This window comes from Syngnathus leptorhynchus, chromosome 5 (genome assembly GCF_054491065.1).
Source record: "Syngnathus leptorhynchus isolate UIUO chromosome 5, UIUO_Slep, whole genome shotgun sequence".
Classification (NCBI taxonomy): Eukaryota; Metazoa; Chordata; class Actinopteri; order Syngnathiformes; family Syngnathidae; genus Syngnathus; species Syngnathus leptorhynchus.
Window position 1 is genome coordinate 5,314,922 of NC_141199.1, and position 19,978 is coordinate 5,334,899.

The 19,978-nt window shown below is 40.6% G+C and overlaps 1 protein-coding gene across 1 annotated transcript; it reads left to right on the forward strand.

Moving 5' to 3' along the window:
• The first annotated feature begins 1,580 nt into the window (after nucleotides 1–1,580).
• LOC147056292 (sodium/potassium/calcium exchanger 3-like) lies at nucleotides 1,581–19,527 on the forward strand. Its single transcript, XM_085911581.1, has 10 exons — nucleotides 1,581–2,012; nucleotides 3,921–3,971; nucleotides 5,455–5,568; nucleotides 12,672–12,748; nucleotides 14,055–14,129; nucleotides 14,599–14,683; nucleotides 15,121–15,281; nucleotides 16,367–16,534; nucleotides 16,792–16,866; nucleotides 17,063–19,527. Exons 1-10 carry the CDS (start codon nucleotides 1,817–1,819, stop codon nucleotides 17,213–17,215), a joined length of 1,155 nt encoding a protein of 384 aa, XP_085767707.1. The 5' UTR covers nucleotides 1,581–1,816; the 3' UTR covers nucleotides 17,216–19,527.
• Nucleotides 19,528–19,978: the final 451 nt, after the last annotated feature.

Consider the following 19,978-nt stretch of genomic DNA (forward strand, 5'->3'; position numbering starts at 1 on the left):
TAATTTAGAGGCTTGAACGGGTCCGGTTTGGGGACCTCAGCATCGCGTCACTGCTTTTTGCAGATGACGTGGTGCTGTTGACTTCTTCAGTCCGTGATCTCCAGCTCTCACTGGAGCGGTTCGCAGCCGAGTGTGAAGCGGTCGGGATGAGGGTCAGCACCTCCAAATCCGAGTCCATGGTCCTCGGTCGGAAAAGGGTGGAATGCCCTCTCCGGATCGGGGATGAGATCCTGCCCCAAGTGGAGGAGTTCAAGTATCTTGGGGTCTTGTTCACGAGTGAGGGCAGGATGGAGCGCGAGATCGACAGGCGGATCGGTGCAGCGTCGGCAGTAATGCGGACTCTGTACCGGTCCGTCGTGGTGAAGAGAGAGCTGAGCCAAATGGCAAAGCTCTCGATTTACCGGTCGATCTACGCTCCTACCCTCACCTATGGTCCCAAGCTATGGGTCGTGACCGAAAGAATGAGGTCCAGGATACAAGCGGCTGAAATGAGTTTCCTCCGCAGGATGTCCGGGCTCTCCCTTAGAGATAGGGTGAGAAGCTCGGTCATCCGGGAGAGACTCGGAGTAGAGCCGCTGCTCCTCCACGTTGAGAGGAGCCAGATGAGGTGGCTCGGGCATCTCATCAGGATGCCTCCTGGACGCCTCCCCGGGGAGGTGTTCCGGGCATGTCCCACCGGTAGGAGACCCCGGGGACGACCCAGGACGCGCTGGAGCGACTACGTCTCTCGGCTGGCCTGGGAACGCCTTGGGATCCCCCGGGATGAGCTGGAGGAAGTGGCTGGGGAGAGGGAGGTCTGGGAGTCCCTCCTGAAGCTGCTGCCCCCGCGACCCGACCCCGGATAAGCGGAAGAAGAAGATGAAGGATGAAGGCTTGAACGTTGGTGTACAAAAGAAAAAAAACACAAAGCATCATAAACCTCAGTTCAACTAACCGACTAAGTAATCAATATTTGTTCTCATCTTGTCTTAATTTATTTCATGGTGGGGGGTCCTAATATGCTGTCGCCGTATCGCACTGTGCGTGAATGGATGGAAAAATTTACTCACGCTCTCATATTTTTGGGGCAAAATGCAACAATTTAGGGGCAGTCTGGATTCCGGCATACAGGTGGTTCAGAGTTTACTGCTGTTGTCAATCGTGTTTTTTGGAGTTAATATTCCTTCCTTCCTTCCTTCCTTCCTTCCTTCCTTCCTTCCTTCCTTCCTTCCTTCCTTCCTTCCTTCCTTCCTTCCTTCCTTCCTTCCTTCCTTCCTTCCGTCCGTCCGTCCGTCCGTCCTTCCTTCCTTCCTTCCTTCCTTCCTTCCTTCCTTCCTTCCTTCCTTCCTTCCTTCCTTCCTTCCTTCCTTCCTTCCTTCCTTCCTTCCTTTTCAAATACAGACAAACCTCTGCTAATGTTAAAAGAGATTCCTGGATAGTTCACTAAATGGTCGGGACTCATGAATAAATTGCGTGCGTAGTTCACTAAATGGTCAGAACTTATGAATACATTTTGTGCGTGCGTGCTTGTGTGCGCATATTTCCGCTGGGAACATTCACGAGGGTGCGCGCATCTGTGCCATCTGACTGGCTGACTCAAACCACCGCAGTGGAACATTACGCCAAAAAATCAAAACCGAACGACTGCTTGTGTTGCTGTTGTTTTTGGCTTTTGTCGTTGTGCAGCACTCGCAAAACAACGTCGCGGTTGAAACCGTCCCTACCCACCATCCAGTTTGCTCTTCTGCAATATTAAATCTGCTCACGACACGAGAAAGTCAGGTCCATCCGGACGGGAAGTGAAGGAGGTCGCTGGTTTTCCCCAACTCGTATAAGCATGGATGTCGCAAGCGAGAAAGCAATGTATCTGTCGGGTATCCGTTTCCGGAATTGTCCAGCGCAAGATATGGCCAAGCCAAAGAAATCAAAAGCGAGGCGGAGAAGGCGGAAAGAGTTGATTCTCATACAGTTATGCTTGTTCGGAGGTTTCCTTCTCGTCTTCAAGAGGTTGTCCCTCTTAGTTGACGGTCCAGGTGAGGATGTAATGTTTTTGCTTTGTTTCATAGTGAGCGATGAACGAATTGAGTGATTGTAAAGCAGTGTAGAAAATGGAAGCGTGGGTTAATGGATGGATAACTCTCAAATATATCAATTAAAATGCATTGTGCCCGTCTCTGATGCGGCTTTAGTTATAAACAGCAATGTGATTTACAACATGTTTGCATGAAGCATATATAAATTAACCTCGAGAGACTACGACTCAACTTTGTTTAAAAAAACAAAACAAAAAAACAAAACACTGGCAAATCCCCGACAAATACAGGTCGAGATGATCATGACTTAATATATCGGCTCCTGCGTTGCTTCTGTTGGCAGTGGTACAACGCATCATATCTCATCTAATAATCTCCAGGATTAACTAATCGTAAATATATTGCTACAGTGAGGATACACATAAAATACCTCTTTAAGTGGAAGAATTTTTAACACTAAGCAACAAAGAATCAAGGGCACACCAAAGAATCAAGAGCACACTGTTTTGTGACAAACATGCATGCAGTACAGTAGGAGCATTACACTAATTGAACGTTAATAGCAAGGGCGGTGCTATATTGTGGTGGGAGGGGAGCCCATGGTCACTCTCTGGCCACACTTACCCACCAAACCATGGCAATTTGTTCAAATCTGACACTTAAAATAAAATAATAATTAAAAAAAAACATCATAAAATAACCTGATAGAATAAGAATAGAACCTGCACCATTTTGATACAGTCCCATTTAATTCACCTATTCAACAATATATTATGATCAATTCTATCAAACACTACACTGAGATCCAATAAGATTAGCACCCGCATCATTTGCGTTTAATTAGAATAAGACATCTGCTTTTACTTTGGAAAATAACGACCATCAATATGTGATATTGCTTATTTGTTTTTTTTAATCACTAAATAATACCAAACAAACAAATATAATTGTATGATAAACAGTAATCGGGGAAAATGTTTTTAACATACTTTAATGCAAGTAAAATTGTATCAGCTCGGTCCATTAATCGATGGAATAATTGATAGAATAATCGATTCTAATAGTCAAGAGTGACAGCCCTAGTCATCACAAAATAGAAGTGATAATCAAGGTATTTATCTTGACTGTCATGAACTTGGAGCGTGCAAGTTTTATGGTCAATTTTAAGTTTTGGCTCTAGCATTGATCATGCCCCTGAAAGGGGGAGAGAAATTATGAAAATTCTACAGGTCCATTACTGACAGGGGCCTTAGAAAACAGCAATTTTAGTTGGAGGCATTGAAGTTGGAGGATCCAGATCCCTGGCAGTGCCCTTTCTGCTTCTGTACAATGAGGTGTAGCAGGCGCAACACTTGGGTGTTAAATGCATTTCCCTTGTCCTTATTGTGTACTTGTTAACTCTTAATTAATTAGCTGGAAGATCAATTAAAATAAATTATTCATGTCATGCTGATCTGATCAGAAGATGGATTGGCACTAGGCTAGCACAATATTCACATATAATTGATGGCCATTGAAATGCATTGAGAATAATAATAATAAAATCCTAAAAATTCTTGAAATAATTTTGAGGGGGTATTGTTGGGGGAGAGAGCTCACTGGATGGCAAAAGATCTATCTGATTATCCCTCTGTTGTCATTCATACAACAGATTAAATCATGGCTATATCATCTTTGTGTGAAACTAAACAAGCCCTAATTTACCCCCATTTGTGACTAAATTGAGACAAGATCAATATGTCAGTATGATTTTTTATGATATTTCCATTTGGTGGTTAACCGTGCGTTAATGGAAAATAGGTACATTAGCTCAACAAAGGTTGGAAAACACTGTTCAAGTTATAAATACGGCTCAAGTTATTTAAGTCTTATGGAATGCACTGATGACTGATTTGATGTGTTTCCAAGGATACCGACTCAACATGCGAGTCTTGCTGTTAATTCTGGCACTCAAAAAAGGTACCTGAAGCGCACGTTTACTAAGTTCCTGGCGGGCATAGAAAATATTCGCACTACCATTGGTTCATAAACATGCAATGAAATAGTACAAAAAGAGCACTGAAGCAGATTGCTATTGCCAATGCAATCATGCTCACTTCTTGGCTTCCATTCGCGTTACTGTACACAGCGGTGCCTCGTTCGTAAATGAGGGGGGAAAAAAAAGAGTCGCACATAATATGAACCGTCAAAACAGGTGAACCGAATTGAAACAGTCAAACCGAGCCATTTAAAATGTTTTTTTAATGACATACTTAATGACACCCTCATGATACTTTGAAAGCTTGCTGGTGACATGTCTCATGCTATAAGAAGTGACATCAAAAATGTAAGGAAAACCCAGAAAATCTTTTCATTTTTGCAAACAATGACAATTAATAGGGCGGCACGGTGGAGCACGTCTGTCTCACAGTTAGGAGCGTGCAGGTTCGATTCCAGCTCTGGCCCTCCCTGTGTGGAGTTTGCATGTTCTCCCCGAGGGTCCTTGGTACTTGCATGGCAAGGTGAATAACCTCACCAGCTCATCTGCAAGTTTGTTTGGTTGCGCGTTAAATGACATCAAAGGGAACTGAGAATCGTGTCTCTCGAGGACTGCACTATAAGGCCACTTTGATGTTGCTGAAGTGTTCTTGGATGCAGAGGGAAAAATGGTTAAGGTCAATTCTAACAAAGTAAATGCTTAAGTTACATGTAGCTTGTGTGCTCATCATAGTTTAATGAGGCAAAACACAACCAATTAGGGGCATTCCGCACCAATATGGAAATTTCATTTCTATATTTCGCTCCAATTGTGAATAACTGGAGCTAGCAAGGCTAATCCGTATTCCCATCCACCGCCAGGGCAGAAGACACATGATACTTTTTGCTGCTTCACCGAGTTTTGTAGTACAGCAACGGCAGCAGATGTCAACGAGGCCAAAGTCCTCTTAAAATTGTCTTTAACATTAATGCAGAGTAGAAAAATTGATTTGTTGAATAGTCCGTTCAAGCCCTACTTGGTCTAAATTATAGGGTGGTGATTGTAGACACATCTGATATGCGCGTGTTTTCGTTCTCAGGAAAACATTCTTAAAACTTCGCTTCGAGAGGCTAAATGTGTTTGCAACCATAATTCAAATAAAAAGTTATATTTTAACCGTTTAAAGTTGTTGCGTCATTCCTGGCTGAATAGGAAAACACAATTGCTACACACAAACCTTTCACCACCGCCCTGGCCCTTTCCCAATCAAAAGTGAAAAAGTGTCTGTCCCACAGGTCAGCAACTGATTGATGACAGCCTAAAACTTGTTAAAACTAAACTAAAACTAATTTCATGTCTATGGTAATATACCATTTTATATTGGCAATTTTTTACAAGTTATCAATACATTTAATTCAGTGACAATCATTTTGTATTTATTAATACCCTAAAATACTCTATCGTACTGTGATACATTTTACATAGGTTCCAACCACAGTTCCAGTCACCAAGAGAGATGGGAGGGAAGAAAGCTGCTGCAGGAAATAGACAACAGCAGCACAGTGGAAATGACCATAGAAAATAATTGCACTTCTCCAGGTAAGAGAATAAAAAATAGTTTTGTTTGGCCATTAAAAAACAGATATCATATGAAATAGCCTTCTATTGCTCTCTTTAACATGGATTTATGAACATGGTATCACTTGTATGTTGCTATTTTTGAAAGAGGATGAAAATAATTGCAATTGTGTCATAATTAATATGTACAAGGCGTGATGGAGTGAGTGGTAAAGATTAAACTGAAAATTCAACACAGGACTTAACAGATTTTTGTTGGTGTGCCTCGAGATTTTTTCCAATGAAAAGGTGTGCCGTGAATGAAAAAAGATTGACAAACACTGTCCTAGGGATTCAAACCAGCAACGTTAGGGCTCACAGAGTAAAATAGATTTAAGAAATGTCACATGGGATGTCTTGATAAATACATTTGACGATGATGATTTTACATATAATTCAAACTTTGATTTTTATTATTATATTTATTTCAAATGCTATGTGTTGCCTTATCAATAGTGTCATTTCAAAATGGTATCATCACATACACATAAATCGCGGACTTTGGGGTTCAGAATCTGGTAATCGCGTTACCCCAAAAGCGCTTTGTATGGTAAGTCTTGTTTTTTTAGAAAGTCGTGTTTCTAGGCAGCCGAAGGGGTTCTTTGTTGCATTAATTTAGGTCAGGCATGTTGTTGCGAAGCCAAAAGGGTCAGTTTGCTCAACACACATCGAAGTCTGTTGACATTTTATTCATAGAGAAGCAATACGCAGACTGCGGACTGAGTTAGTCATTTTGATGCTATTTGAATCGGATGGAAGAAAGAATAAAGCAGCCACTTATTCTACTACTGTGTTTGGCGACAATCTTAGACTTGTGGATGAGGTACTTCTGCAAACCTCCCTCTTTCTGAATCAAAACCAATCCCCGCTATTCGTAACACTAATAAAGCAGTCATAAAGATCAAACTACCAGCTACTTGAAATTCATCAAATTACTAGCGCTAAGGTTTATGCGCTGGTCATTTAGCTTTGTACGGTCCTTAGATATCATCCATTATAATACTATAAATGTATTTATGACAAAAAAAATGGGGTCCATGACTAAACCGCGTTAGACAGAAAGTTGCGTAGGATCGAAGTGAGTAAAATCGAGATTTTACTCACACAGGATTTTTGAAGTACTAAGTGGAGGGTATCCATTACCACGCCCAACATTCTCCATTGACGTCTTCATGCTGTGAGAAACAAGCTAATTATTTATTTTGTACATATTGTTTTGAATGCAAACTATTGTGTAGCAGCAGCGTTGCTGTCTATTTTTTATTATTATTAAGGGTTTGTCATTGCTTAACAGGCTTGTTCTTTCTTCATACTACTAAACTAATTAAACTGTTGCCCAATCGTGCCAGCCATTTTTACAAGGAGAAAATTGTCCCCCAAGTTTTGTGTTGTGGCAGGATTCAGCATGGTGGAGAAACTTACTGATGACTGTTTCAAATTCCTGCTCTCTGGATGCTCAGTCGATCATAAAATAGAAATCAAAGATGCAACATCAAGGAAGGGGAAAAAAGTCATCCTTTGCATTTCTGCTTTCAGCAAAACATCAAAACATGGCATCATGTCAATTATTTCCTCACTTTTTTGATTCTTTCCTGGTTATTTTTTTTCTATTCTGATAGTCCTTCGACACCACTGTCATTTATTTTTTCAGGTAAAGAAAAAAACGGAACAATTCTTAATAAGTTGGTTTAATTAGCACAGTACAGAAATTGACCAGCTCAGTGGCCAAGTGGTAGAGTGTCCCCCCTGAGACTGGAAGGTTGTGGGTTCATACCAAAGACTATAAAAATGGGACCCATTGCCTCCCTGCTTGGCACTCAGCATTAAGGGTTGGAGTTGGGTGGTTGGATCCCCAAAATATGGTCTCAGGACCCCAGGAAGAGTAGCGCTGGCATTGCCAGAGCGAATGGGGATCCTAAATAAAACAAACAAACAATCTACCCCAAAAAATAACATCAAATCTACAAATCTAATGTCATTTTAAATGTTTTGCACATTGACCACTTCATTTGAACATTCTTTGTTTCCTACCTCAGTCTGGCACGTACAGTCATGTTTTTGTTTCAATTCATTAAAGAAAAAAACAATTCAAGCAATTTTCTCATGTATTTAACCTTGTAAGTTGATAGCAGCACCTGGATACTCGTGTGATATGCCAGAGGGTAACAGCTCGCAGCAGCCTTTTTTTTTTTATTAGGGGAAGAGAAGAACTGTGAACCTTTCTTTTTTTTTTTAACAAACTTAGTTAAAAAAAGTTTCAATTACGAACTATGAAATGAACAAGTTCATGTTTCAAATTTGTGAACTCAACTTTAGAAAATGTACTTTCCCAACATTGCCATCCACACACATGTACGAAGACACCTTTATTTCACCTTTCATTAGGATTTTTAAGAGCTATTTATTATGGTCGCACTTTGGCCGTACTACGTCCTTTCTTTTAGTTCTGAACTTAAACACATTTGCAAACAAAAGGTTTATGTAGCCATCTAATGGAACTATGGGTACTTCCATACAAGTGCTCTCTCTAGGAGTCTTTCACTGGTCACTGTCCTCCACCTTCTTTAAGTTTGTTCTCCTCAGTTTTAGGTGAGGAGGCTGGGATGACTTAATCAGGGCTTCCCTGTGAGAAATGTGGTGGCTGTGCACCTGGGGGCAAGTTGAACTGTCTGCACGATATCCTTGTTAAAAATCTTACTGATTGATGGGAGGGCGGTTGCCCCAATACCTGCAGCTGCAGTATGTTTGTGCGTGCGTGTGTGTAGGTTTGCACAATCTTGCTGTCGGCCTATGTGTGATAGTTTGACTCCTTGCAGGAAGACTTATCATTCATGGGAACATTGTAAGGATTTTGGTTTGACTTTGTCTCACCTTCACTTGGATTTGACACTTTTCTCAGTTGCTTTCGCACATTTCTCAGATCAGAATTGAATCTCTCAACACTACTTGTTCAATTTTCACATCACATCACATCACATCACATCACATCACATCACCCAAAAGCAGTTTCTCATTTCTTTGTACAAGTTGCAAATCTTTGGATATATCTACGCAAACAATTTTGTCCATTTCTCTGCTGTTTCAATCAATGTAACGTTGATCTAAATGTATGACAATGGTTCTTTGTTGAATTGTATCACACGCCACATTATGTTGGCGGTAGTTCAACCTATAAATGAGTTGGATGACTGAACGTCATAATGTCAAGCATTTTAATACTTTTCCATTTTACTTTTTTCTGGTTGAATCTTGGTATTTTTTCTAATGAAGGGAAATCCGTGAATCATTAGAACAACCGGTGATCTCCTGTACTACTTTTCTGAACTAGCTCATGGCAAGTAAAAATAATTGCTGTGATGTGAATGAGAAATCGCGGCCCTGAGGAAGTATGACGATTGCGCTGTAATGTCTACTTGTCTTACATGTACGATTTCCCTTAAGGAGATTGTTACATGTACACAGTTTTAATTTTTTGTATTAGTATTTTTCCCTTTGTTATGCAGTGTTCTTTTTTTTTCTGTATTGCAATGAGATGGAATGTCAGCAAAGTGAAATGTGAATCTTATCCAGTTTCTTACAATCAATATTCCAAAATGGCTATCAAAACTTCAGTTTATATCAGAACATATTTGAGATTATGCTCTTATATTGATGACATGAGGCAAGCAATTTGACTGTCTTATCCGTCTGTACACGACACATTGTTCTGACATCACTGTCTTGTTCAGTGACACAAACATTTAATTTTTTGAGATGTAGGCTACTATGTTTGAGAAAGTAAATGAGTTTTGCAGGGCAACCAAGATGTTTTGCTTTTTGTTCAAATTGTTTTGAGAAATGCACTTACTTTTTTACAAATTTCAATTATGAGCTATCACGTGACTGAGAAAAATTACCGACAAGATGCACTGTACTAAATTGAGATTTCTATTTCATCTAGGTTTTATTTGTATTCCACCCAAAATCACAAACAAAGAATAAAGTATGCACGGAAATACAGTGTAGGTGATTATACTGTAGAGTTGTGAAGATTGAAGGATTTCTGTCTTCAAACTTCTCAGAATGCATGTCTTCTCAGCTGCAAAACAAGACCTCATGAATGTGCATGTGAGCAGTTAAGTATCTTTATATCCATGTTTGCTGTTTGTTTGGGCATAGTGTGTGCGTGAAACAGACTGTGCAAAGTCGTGGGAAAAACAAGAGTCCTTAAATGTCACATTACTCAGCACAGTAACTACTCGGGACATGCAATGTGTTAGCCTTCATCATCATCGCCCACTGAGCATGTGCAGAATGGGCCCCCAGCCCTCCCTCCACATGCACTCAGATTATGTATGAGATGTACACGGGATGCGCTTGTTCAGATTCCCTTGAGTGAACAATGCAACTTTAATCAACTGTTTTGGTATGCTGAGCGCCAGCATCCCTTGAGTTGTTTCTTTTATTGCTCTTATTCTTAGCTATTGTTGGCCTGAAATTACTAGCTTCATCCAATAGATAACGGGTAACCGCAACTTCTGGTTGTAACACGGCTATGTTTCATTACTTCCCACCAGTATCTCATTACTGCACCTTGAGTTAGAATTTTCATCTATTGTGTGTATGTTTATCAGTTCTAACTGTATAGTTTCCAATTGATGCTACTCAATACAACCATACAGGAAGATGTGTAGTGTTCCCTCACTGTATTGTGGTTCACATTTTGTGGCCTTGCTCTTCAGTGGATTTTTTTGAGGGTGTCCGTATCATGCTATTTATTTATTTGTTTGATGAACAGTGTAAATGGCAAATGGAGTAAACATATACTGTAGTTCTTTTATCTACACCATAGTGGTCAAAGTGCTTTACAAAGTCTCATCCAGCAATTTACACAGCCATTCATGGATGGCTTGTGTTTAGCAACAGCTCCTGTTTGATCTGTTTCTTTCTGGACTGCCTGATGCACTGACGCATCAATCAATAGATGGATCCTGTTCCAGAAGGAGCGTCGGGAAGCGAAGCCATCGAAGCAACAGTACATAAAAGCACAAAAACCAACAAAAATACAGTAATCTTGAAGCACAGCCTTACGCGGTCCGTATCCAACGTTTGAAGACAAAAAATGAACTCTAAATGAATTAAAATGACAAAATAACACTATTTACATAAAGACAAAACGTACTTATCCATGGTAGAAGAGACAAAGTCGCTGATGTGCTTCGTGTCCTGAAGCCACTTTGTCAGTGAGCTCCCTGGCAATGTTGCTATTCTTGCAATGCTGTGAGGCACCAGAAAAGCCTTTGAGGAAGTAAGGATAAAGAAGAAGAGCTAAGATGTGAATGTTAGAATACATCGGCTTGCGTGACAAATTCTGAACATGTTCAGCAGAGTATAAAAGCAAAGCAAAGGTGCCACAGAGCACCGGCACTGGGAAAACATGCCAAACTTAAGTCATGCTACATTTCCAGTCCCTTGGTGCCAAACAGTGGCTTCTTCAAATTCCCTGGCAAATTAGACCGGCATGAGATGATGCAGGAGGCAGCTTTCATGCCATAATGAATTTGCTTTGACGGCTTTGTTGATTACTGCATGAACCGACTGTGATGTAATGAAGATACTTAAGGTGATTTAGGTGATGGAGAAGGATATATTTGAAATACCACTTTAGTCTGTGTATCTACAGCATAATGCGTGTCTTTAGTCATATACCACCATCCCTCCATCCAGCTGTCTTTTGTATAGCTCATCATTACCATATGCACAGATGTGCTGGAACCTTTCTCAGCTTACACGTGCCACTTTTTCATTGGCTCCATATGGCACCACATCTCAAGACCTCTGTTGCTTTTCTATTACAACTACTAAGCAGTGCAAGCCTGCAGCTTATGATGATCTGCCGTAACATTTCCTGAGAGGCATTTTTGCGACAATTCAAAATGTGAATTCCTGTTGCATGATGCGGCCACTTCACAAAGTACAGCCCATTAAAATCCATTTCTGGGTTAGGGTTAGCTAGCAAGACACAGCCGCCCGCCTACCCAAAAGTAAAAAATACAGTATATACAATGTGCGCATATACATCACATTTACTACATCAACATATCTTTTTATTCACCTTGCAAAGCACGTCTTGGAGTTGAAACCAAATTTTGTTATAATGTTAATCATAATTTTACATACTGTAAACTATGATTAGGGTGAGAAACTCGTTCATCCATGAGGGACTCTGTGTCGAGCCTCTGATCCTCCACGTCGAGAGGAGCCAGATGAGGTGGCTCGGGCATCTCATTAGGATGCCACCTGTACGCCTCCCCGGCGAGGTTTTCTGGGCATATCGCATGTAGCTTTGGATGAAACAATGTGATTGTGATTTTGTGAGAGGCATGTAAAGCTTGCTGATAGCGCTCATGACCTAATGGAGAGCTCAGCGTCATTCATTTGGCCTCTTGAAATCAATGAAAAACTGCAAATGATTTGGTAAATTTAAATTAATTTAAACCAAACATCTTACCTCTAGTAAGGTGTAAATAGCCTTTTTTTGCGATTTGGTCTGTGAAGGAACATTTTATCACTGTAACAGTGTGAGTAGAAAAGTTTGTATGACTTCACGACATGCTTATTACATTAAATGACTTGACACGACACTTGAAATTTATTTGGGACTCGACTTGCTTGATTTTCGCTACAGTAAATTTGGATTGGTTAAAACTTGAACGTTAATACCTGTGACTTTATTATTTGCACATAAATGACTTGCATATACTAATTTCTCTTTTTGCAGGTATATAATGTGGTGCTACAGTCTCATTCCACTGAGTGGCGTGTGGGATCTGAACATAAAATATTTAAAACATGTCACCATAAGATGACACAAGAACAGCAATTGAAAGGGTGTTATTTAATAGGGTTGAGGTCCCTTATCATTCAGATTTTTGCCAAACCCAAACTCATACGCATCTTAACTAGATTTACATTACGTCACTGTTTGCCCCACCAAAAACACTGACATTTTTGTGATGTATAATACCGTTATGAATGCAAATGAAGACTAAATAAAGACACAACACCTTCTCTTTAACTCTTTGGAATGTTTCTTATTTTTGCAGCTCTACACGAGTTCCCACGAGACCTGTTCACAAACAAAGAGAGAAGAGAAGGAGCAGTGGCCTTGCATGTGTTGTGTGTAAGTTAACCCTACCTCTGTATAATTCAAGAGTGGGCTTTTATCAATTTATAAGATCAGTATTTTTACATTTTAAACAATAAACCACGTAATATGCTAGAATGTTGGTGGCAAGGTGGCTTTGACTATCAAAATAAATTGACGGCTGGGATAGGCTCCAGCGCGCACGAGACCCCTGTGGGGACAAAGCGGTTCAGAAAATGGATGGATAATAATAATAATAATTATTATTATTATTATGATTATAAACATTATAACAAATAATAATAATTATTATTATTGTAGTTTAAATATTTTTAAAATAATGTAACATTGCAAAAATACCACAGATTTAGTTTATATTATATATTATAGATTTGCAGTTTGACCATATCTAGTGTTTCAGCTTTTTTCAACGCTTTGTGTGATTGTGGCTTGTGTGCTGATGTTTGTGTAGCTGACATTAACAGAGGCTCAGGAAGAGGGAGCAGCGTTGAGTTTTACTTTTTTTACAAATTTACTAAGGAAATTGATAAGCACTATGAGTGCATTTCACCCACAGCACTGTAAAACATAGCAAACAGATTTTTAACTAACTCATAACATTTTTCCATTAATGCCGGTGCTAATGATGAATAAATTCTAATTTCTTTATTTAGATCAACTTTTACCTTTACTAATGAATAAGGTATTTATTTTTTGTCCATATGATTTACAAATAGCCATAATCTTACCCTGCTTTTTGAAACATAATTATTCAGTAAGATTATTCTTTAATCATTAAATTAAATTAATCATCTTTTTTTTTTTTTTTCTGCCCCTGCAACACTTATTGTTTGTTTAATGTTCCACGTCTCAAAAAGATGGTTTACCTGTTTTCAAAATCGCCTTTTTTTGTGGAAATTCAGGACGTAGGCTCGGTTGCTGCGTTATTGGGATTTCCACCCCCAATCCCTGGAATACATACTCCAGGTCTATGACAAGGCGCCTGCAGAAAGGTTTTTTTTTTTTATGCATTGTGCTACATGTGCATGAGCTCCCTGTCTTTACCAGCATCAATTACCTAATTTCCTGATTTATTTTTTATGGTGCATATGAAATTCATGTAGCTGTAGGAGCAAGGCTGCATTCGTTATTGTCATTCACTGGATGCATCAAAGAGAAAACAACGTATGGAGAAAGTCACAGGGATGAAGCAAAATATCATTAAATGAATCAAAATATGTTCACGCCAAAGCCTTTGGACTTGAAATGCTTAACACTAAAATCCCGTTTGGTAAAATAGTTATGTTGACTGATAATTAATTTTACCACTTTGTCTTCCCAGACTATTTACATGTTCTGTGCCCTAGCCATGGTCTGTGATGACTACTTTGTCCCCTCCCTGGAGAAGATATGTGAGGTATACCTCCGTGGATCAATAAATCTGTCTGTTGTGTTGATTATGACTTATCTCAATCTTTCCCACCAAATTTTAGTAGGTGAGAACTGTTGCATCAAAAAAATTTCAGGTTGATGACAAACGGTTGAGGGGGTGGTACACATACAAAGACACATAAAACACTCAGTAGAAGTACATTTTGTTCAAAGGGGTGCACCCGTCCATTCGTCCATATTCTATACAGCGACTGCTCAATTGGATCAGAAGTGAATTATAGCCTATAGCTGGTGACTTTGAATTTGGTCTTGTTAGTATCCTGAGACTGGTCTATGATGAAGGTCATGATCTTGTATCGGTCTCGACTTCCAAAGGTCATTGAGACCAGCACTCATCTGTCATTCTCTTCAATAATGTAATAAAAAGCAGAAGTGCCTAGTCATAGCAAATACCTTCAATTCATAACCACTCTTCTTTATCCTGGGTTTTGCAGCACCTTCATCTCAGTGAGGATGTGGCAGGTGCAACCTTCATGGCCGCAGGCAGCTCAGCTCCTGAGCTCTTCACCTCCATTATTGGTATGAAGACACAGTCAGCTGGAACACGACTGTATGACTGCATGCACACTTAATAATTGCATACAATGTAATTATGTAATTATAGTGATCCCTCGCTAATTGGCGGTTCCCCTTTCGCGGCCTCAGTGCCTCATTTTTTTAAGAACATTAAATATTGTGGATATTTTAGTGCATCGTAAGTTATTGCGGCTTTTTGTGGCGTCACTTTTTCGCCGGCTCTGTCTGCCCATATGACTGTAAAGCACACTATTGGCCAGTAGAGGAGACAGGGGACAATAGGAACATGTTGATCTGATTGGCTTAGAGCTGTAAGAGCAGTTCTAACTCCGCTTTATCTCAGCCTCCCGCAGTCCCACAATGTATCTATTCTACCACTTTGTTTGCGGCAGCAGAATCAGAAGCATCTCTGATTTGCGTGTTGTTTCGTCACTAACGAGGCAGGACAAACAAATGCAACACTGGCTCTTCATTTGGGAAAAGGAGACAAGGAGGGCTGGAATGCTGGAAGAGCAGGACAATAAGGCAAGCTGATGAGCCGGATGATGCAAGCTGGCGAGCCGGTCAGCAAGTGCGCATCATGCGTCATCCAAATAGATGGGCATAGCAAGCTCGTGGTCGGGGACAAGCAGAAGGCAAATCATACAAACAGGCTTTCGCTAAAGAGCGAATCAGGAAACAGGTATCGCGCCACACAGCAGATCAGGCAAATGGGAATCAGGTGGCATAGCAGAACCAGGTGAAGGCAGAAAAACCACGTCTGCTTGACAGGCTTGTGGGGTTTAACGTCAGCAAGACTAAGGAGATTGTTGTTGACTTCCGGAAGGGTCATGCCCAACACCTGCTGCTGACCATCGACGGTGCTGTGGTGGAGAGAGTGAGCAGCACCAGATTCCTGTGGGTGCACATCAGTGAGGACCTCTCCTGGACCACCAACGCTGCGTTGCTGGCGAAGAAAGCTCAGTGCCGCCTGTACTGTCTGCGGAAACTCAGGCGAGCAAGTGCTCCTCCTGCCATCATGACCACATTCTACCGTGGCGCCATTGAGAACGTCCTCTCCAGCTGTATCGCTGTATGGGGTGGTGGCTGCACTGACTACAACATGAAGGCTCTGCAGCGCATAGTGAACACTGCTAGTAAGATCGTTGGGGCTCTGCTCCCCTCCCTGAAGGAAGTTTACGCTTCCCGTCTCACCCGCAAAGCGGCTGCGATTGTGTGTGATGAGAGTCTCCCGCTCACTCTTTGTTTGTACTTCTGCCCTCTAGGAAGAGATACAGATGCCTGCGCTCCCGCACCACCAGACTCAGGGACAGCTTCGTGCTCCAAGCTGTCCGGATCCTGAATTCCCTCCCCCCTCCACCCTCTGCTACGTGACGTCCTGTTCTTTTGCGCTATGATCTGGCTGTCTGCTATTAGTGCGCTTGCTCCATTTTGCTGCTCTTATTTGTCTATTTGTTTATTTATTGTTTATTTATTTGGGTTATTTGCTTATTACTTATTCGTTGCTCTTGTCTGTTCGTTTTTTACTCTTTGTGCTATTTGATGTGAGTGTTGTGTACTGTCTAGTCACCGTGGGACGGTGGGAAATGTAATTTCGATCTCTTTGTGTGCCTGGCATGTGAAGAAATTGACAATAAAGCGGACTTGACTTTGACTTATTTATGAAGAAGGCAATGGAAAGAATAGATAAATCTAGCAGACTGGCTCACAGACCGTGACAGTGTTGTTCTCCTTGCTGCAGGGCTGGGGGACATGGCCATCTCCAACTCTATAGGCAGTAATGTGTTTGACATCCTGGTGGGCTTGGGCCTGCCGTGGGCGCTGCAAACTCTCTGCATAGACTACGGCTCCATTGTGAGTGCTTGTCAGACCACACAGTGAAGATGCTGCCGGACTTTTACCAGAATAAAACATAGCTAAGTTCATAAAGGACGTGACCAATTGTCAGCGGTGACCTTATGCTTTGAAAGAACATCATCAGAGGTTAAATGACTGAAAGGATCGTAAAACCTTAATAAATTTACGATGACGTAAAGAAACTGCATTTCGTAGTTAATTGAGGATCACGGTAACTGCAGCTTGCTTTGAATTGCTGTCTTTTGTCTTTTCAGGTGCATCTTAACAGCAGGGGACTCATATTCTCGGTTGGACTCTTGCTGGCCTCAGTCTTCTTCACTGTGATTGCGGTATCTATTTTTTTACACTAAGCGGCACCGGAAATGGATGTATGGCTGCAACTGCCCGTGACCCTCGTGAGGATAGGGAGGTCGAAAAATGAGACGAACAGACGAATGAATGAACGCTAATATTACCTATGTTTCTTTCAGATTTGATTTCCAAATCAGTTGATTTATTGATTTGCCTTGTCTTTTTCACATGCAGGTCTTGGGGGTCCATTTGAACAAGTGGACTTTGGACTCGAAATTGGGCTTGGTCTGCCTCATAATGTACGCCATCTTCCTCTGTTTCTCTATCCTCATCGAGTTCAACGTCTTCATCTTCGTCAATCTTCCCATGTGCAGAGACATCCGCTGACATTGCCGTCCTCTGCTATTTTTTTTTTCCTCTGGCAAAGGAAGAGGGGGCCTCACTTTTCTCTTGTTGCGAACAATTGTGCCGCCAATGATTTATCTTTGGTGGAGTGCACACCGTAGAGTACAGTGGTGTGGAGCATAAAAGTCTCAGCAACAGAGATGGTTGCCATTACTTTTGAATGCATCAAAACTTTGGATGGCATGAAAACTATATCACCACCAACAGTTGGCAAAAACTACTGCCTGACTGACCGAGAAATAGCGCTTAAAGTTTTAGCTGAATTGTTTGCAAGGAGTCTTGCATAAACTACATAAACAAGGTAGTCCTTTGTAAAAACAAAACAAAAACATCTTTCTCTGTATGTATTCAAACTGGCAGTAGCTGGAATTCTCTTTTGCACAAGCGATCCCATGGCAGGGATCATTTTTAACTTTAGCACAGTACACTGCTGACTTATCCCACTACTGTAATTCACTCCAACGTTTCAACCTTCCTCCCATGTTTTTCTGATGATGGGGCATGGTGTCATCTCCCACTTTGCACTGACACGCTGACTGTAGTTGCTTAAAAATCTTGACAGATTTTCAAATTCTAATCCTGTCCAATTTAATGTCCAATTTAAGTGGCATCTCGCACTGACACTTTATTTACTGGCAGGCAGTGGACTGAAAAATGCTCTCTCTGTGGGGAAGCTTTTGGACAGTATTATGTAAAAACGTTGCCTGTTAAAAGTCAAAATTTTTAATGTAAGTGTTAACTTTGTGTTTTGGAATGTGTGTGTAAGTGTATGTGCGTGCGTGTGTGTTTGTATGCACAAAGAGAAGCCAGCAGCACAATTTACTTTTACTGGGGGTACATAATCCAAATTTTTTTCCAAACTAATTTATTAAAAGATTATGTCCACCACTAGTTTCAGCCCTTGGGTCGTATGGTGAAATTGGTGATGATGATGATTATGGATGGTAATTAGTTGGATAATACATGTGTAAGAATTGAAGAGTTATCAGGATGTGAAAAACAAGTGAAAAATTGTTAGAAAAATTGTTAGAATAAAATACATGACAGGGGCTTAACGAAAATGCATGATTTTAATAATGAAAAATTGCAATGGCACAAACAAATGGTTAATCAACGATCTATGGAGCAAGGATTTGACATCTCTCGAAAATAAATTCATATTAAATAAATGGCAAATTGAATTATTCACTGAGCGCAAACAAAAATGTTTGCGGCACAAACAATCTGGGTCCATTCGTCTTGCATCAGAAGCATTCCAGAGATTGACATTGTTGACATTCGCGACGAAATACGGTGACATCATCGCTATAAATTAAATGTGTCATAACTGAAAAACCATAGCATGGGGGGCTGGGTGACATCATCGCGATAAAATAAATGTCTAATATCTACGAGACCGGAGCAGCACAAACAAAACTAATTACCATGCAAAGTGATCTCTGCAGGCCAGCTCTGTACACCTTTGTACAAACAAACAGACACAATATCTGGTCTGAATACAAAGATAAGAACCGTCAAACCCAAAAAAGAGAATATACCATTTTGAAGCCTGGCACCTGGACCCACATCATAAATGAACACATCTGGAAAACAGTCAAAATTCCTTGCACATTTCTTTTTAAAAGAGCCAAGGTCTATCCATCGGTCTCAAATAATTATATTGAAATCAGGGGATACTGCAAGGAGTGCCATGGAATTCTCAACATTAATTGTGGCGGAGAGACAGAAATTAACAGCCCAATAATCTTGAACTGTTTCAAGATTTCAAGAACATTAAGAACAGTGTTGACTCCCTTCACACTGGTAGCTCAAAGCGGTTTCTATCTGGACAGTTGCGTGAGCAGGTAGCCAAGGAACTTTGTGAGGGCAGGATGGAACCTCATGTATGGCGAGCATCACAGGCAAATAAACTGATGGACTTCGGAGACTCTGAGCCAAGCCAGGACCGACCCAGGATTCTCTTGGGCATTATGTGGCATACTGCAGGAGGACTGCATATGCCTGGGAGATCTATAATGACCTGGGAAGTGGAGTGAAAGCAGCATCAGTAAATACTAAGATCTTCACACATGCTGTGTTCTACACAGTGCAGTGATGCATTGTTTGATTTGTTGAAAAAAAAAAAGTGTTGATAAGGTTCCCTTTGAAAAAAAAAGTTATTTTTTCACGTTTTCAAGTTTCTTTTTCTCGCTGTCATCAACTTCACATACATGTATTAATTGTTGCATTAATTAATGTTTTGGAACAGACAGACTCACCAGATAATTTAGGTTGCGGCGAACCTTTTTCACATCAGATGTAATTTTAATAAATTATCATATAGGCTTATTGATAACAAGGAAATTAATCAATGAGCATGATAACACTAAAAGCACTAAAAGCCATTTCCCGCAGTGAAAGTTTTCTGTAAGCTAAAAAGAAAAAAAAAAGGCTAAGAACATATTTACCTTGTATTCGTCTTGCATCAGGAACATTCCAAGAGATTGACATTCGCGACGATATACGGTGACGTCGTCGCTATAAATTAAATGTGTAATAACTAAAAAAACCAAGCAGCACAAACTAAATTTTTTGCTGCACAAACCAGCACAAACGAAGCACAAACGAATGGTACCATTTTGGGTCCATTTGGAGAAAAAGTGGGGGGCTGGGTGACGTCATCACGATAAAAATAAATGTCTAATATCTACGAAACCGGAGCAGCACAAACGAAACTTTTTTCCTGCACAAACCAGCACAAACGAA

Bases quoted from the DNA above. Each gene is read 5' to 3' on its own strand.
- LOC147056292 (XM_085911581.1), top strand. From the start codon at position 1,817: ATGGATGTCGCAAGCGAGAAAGCAATGTATCTGTCGGGTATCCGTTTC. The intron at 15,282-16,366 runs GCATAGCAAGCT...TGGAAAGAATAG, and splicing joins TGCGTCATCCAAATAGATGG to ATAAATCTAGCAGACTGGCT. The intron at 16,535-16,791 runs GTGAGTGCTTGT...TTGTCTTTTCAG, and splicing joins GCATAGACTACGGCTCCATT to GTGCATCTTAACAGCAGGGG.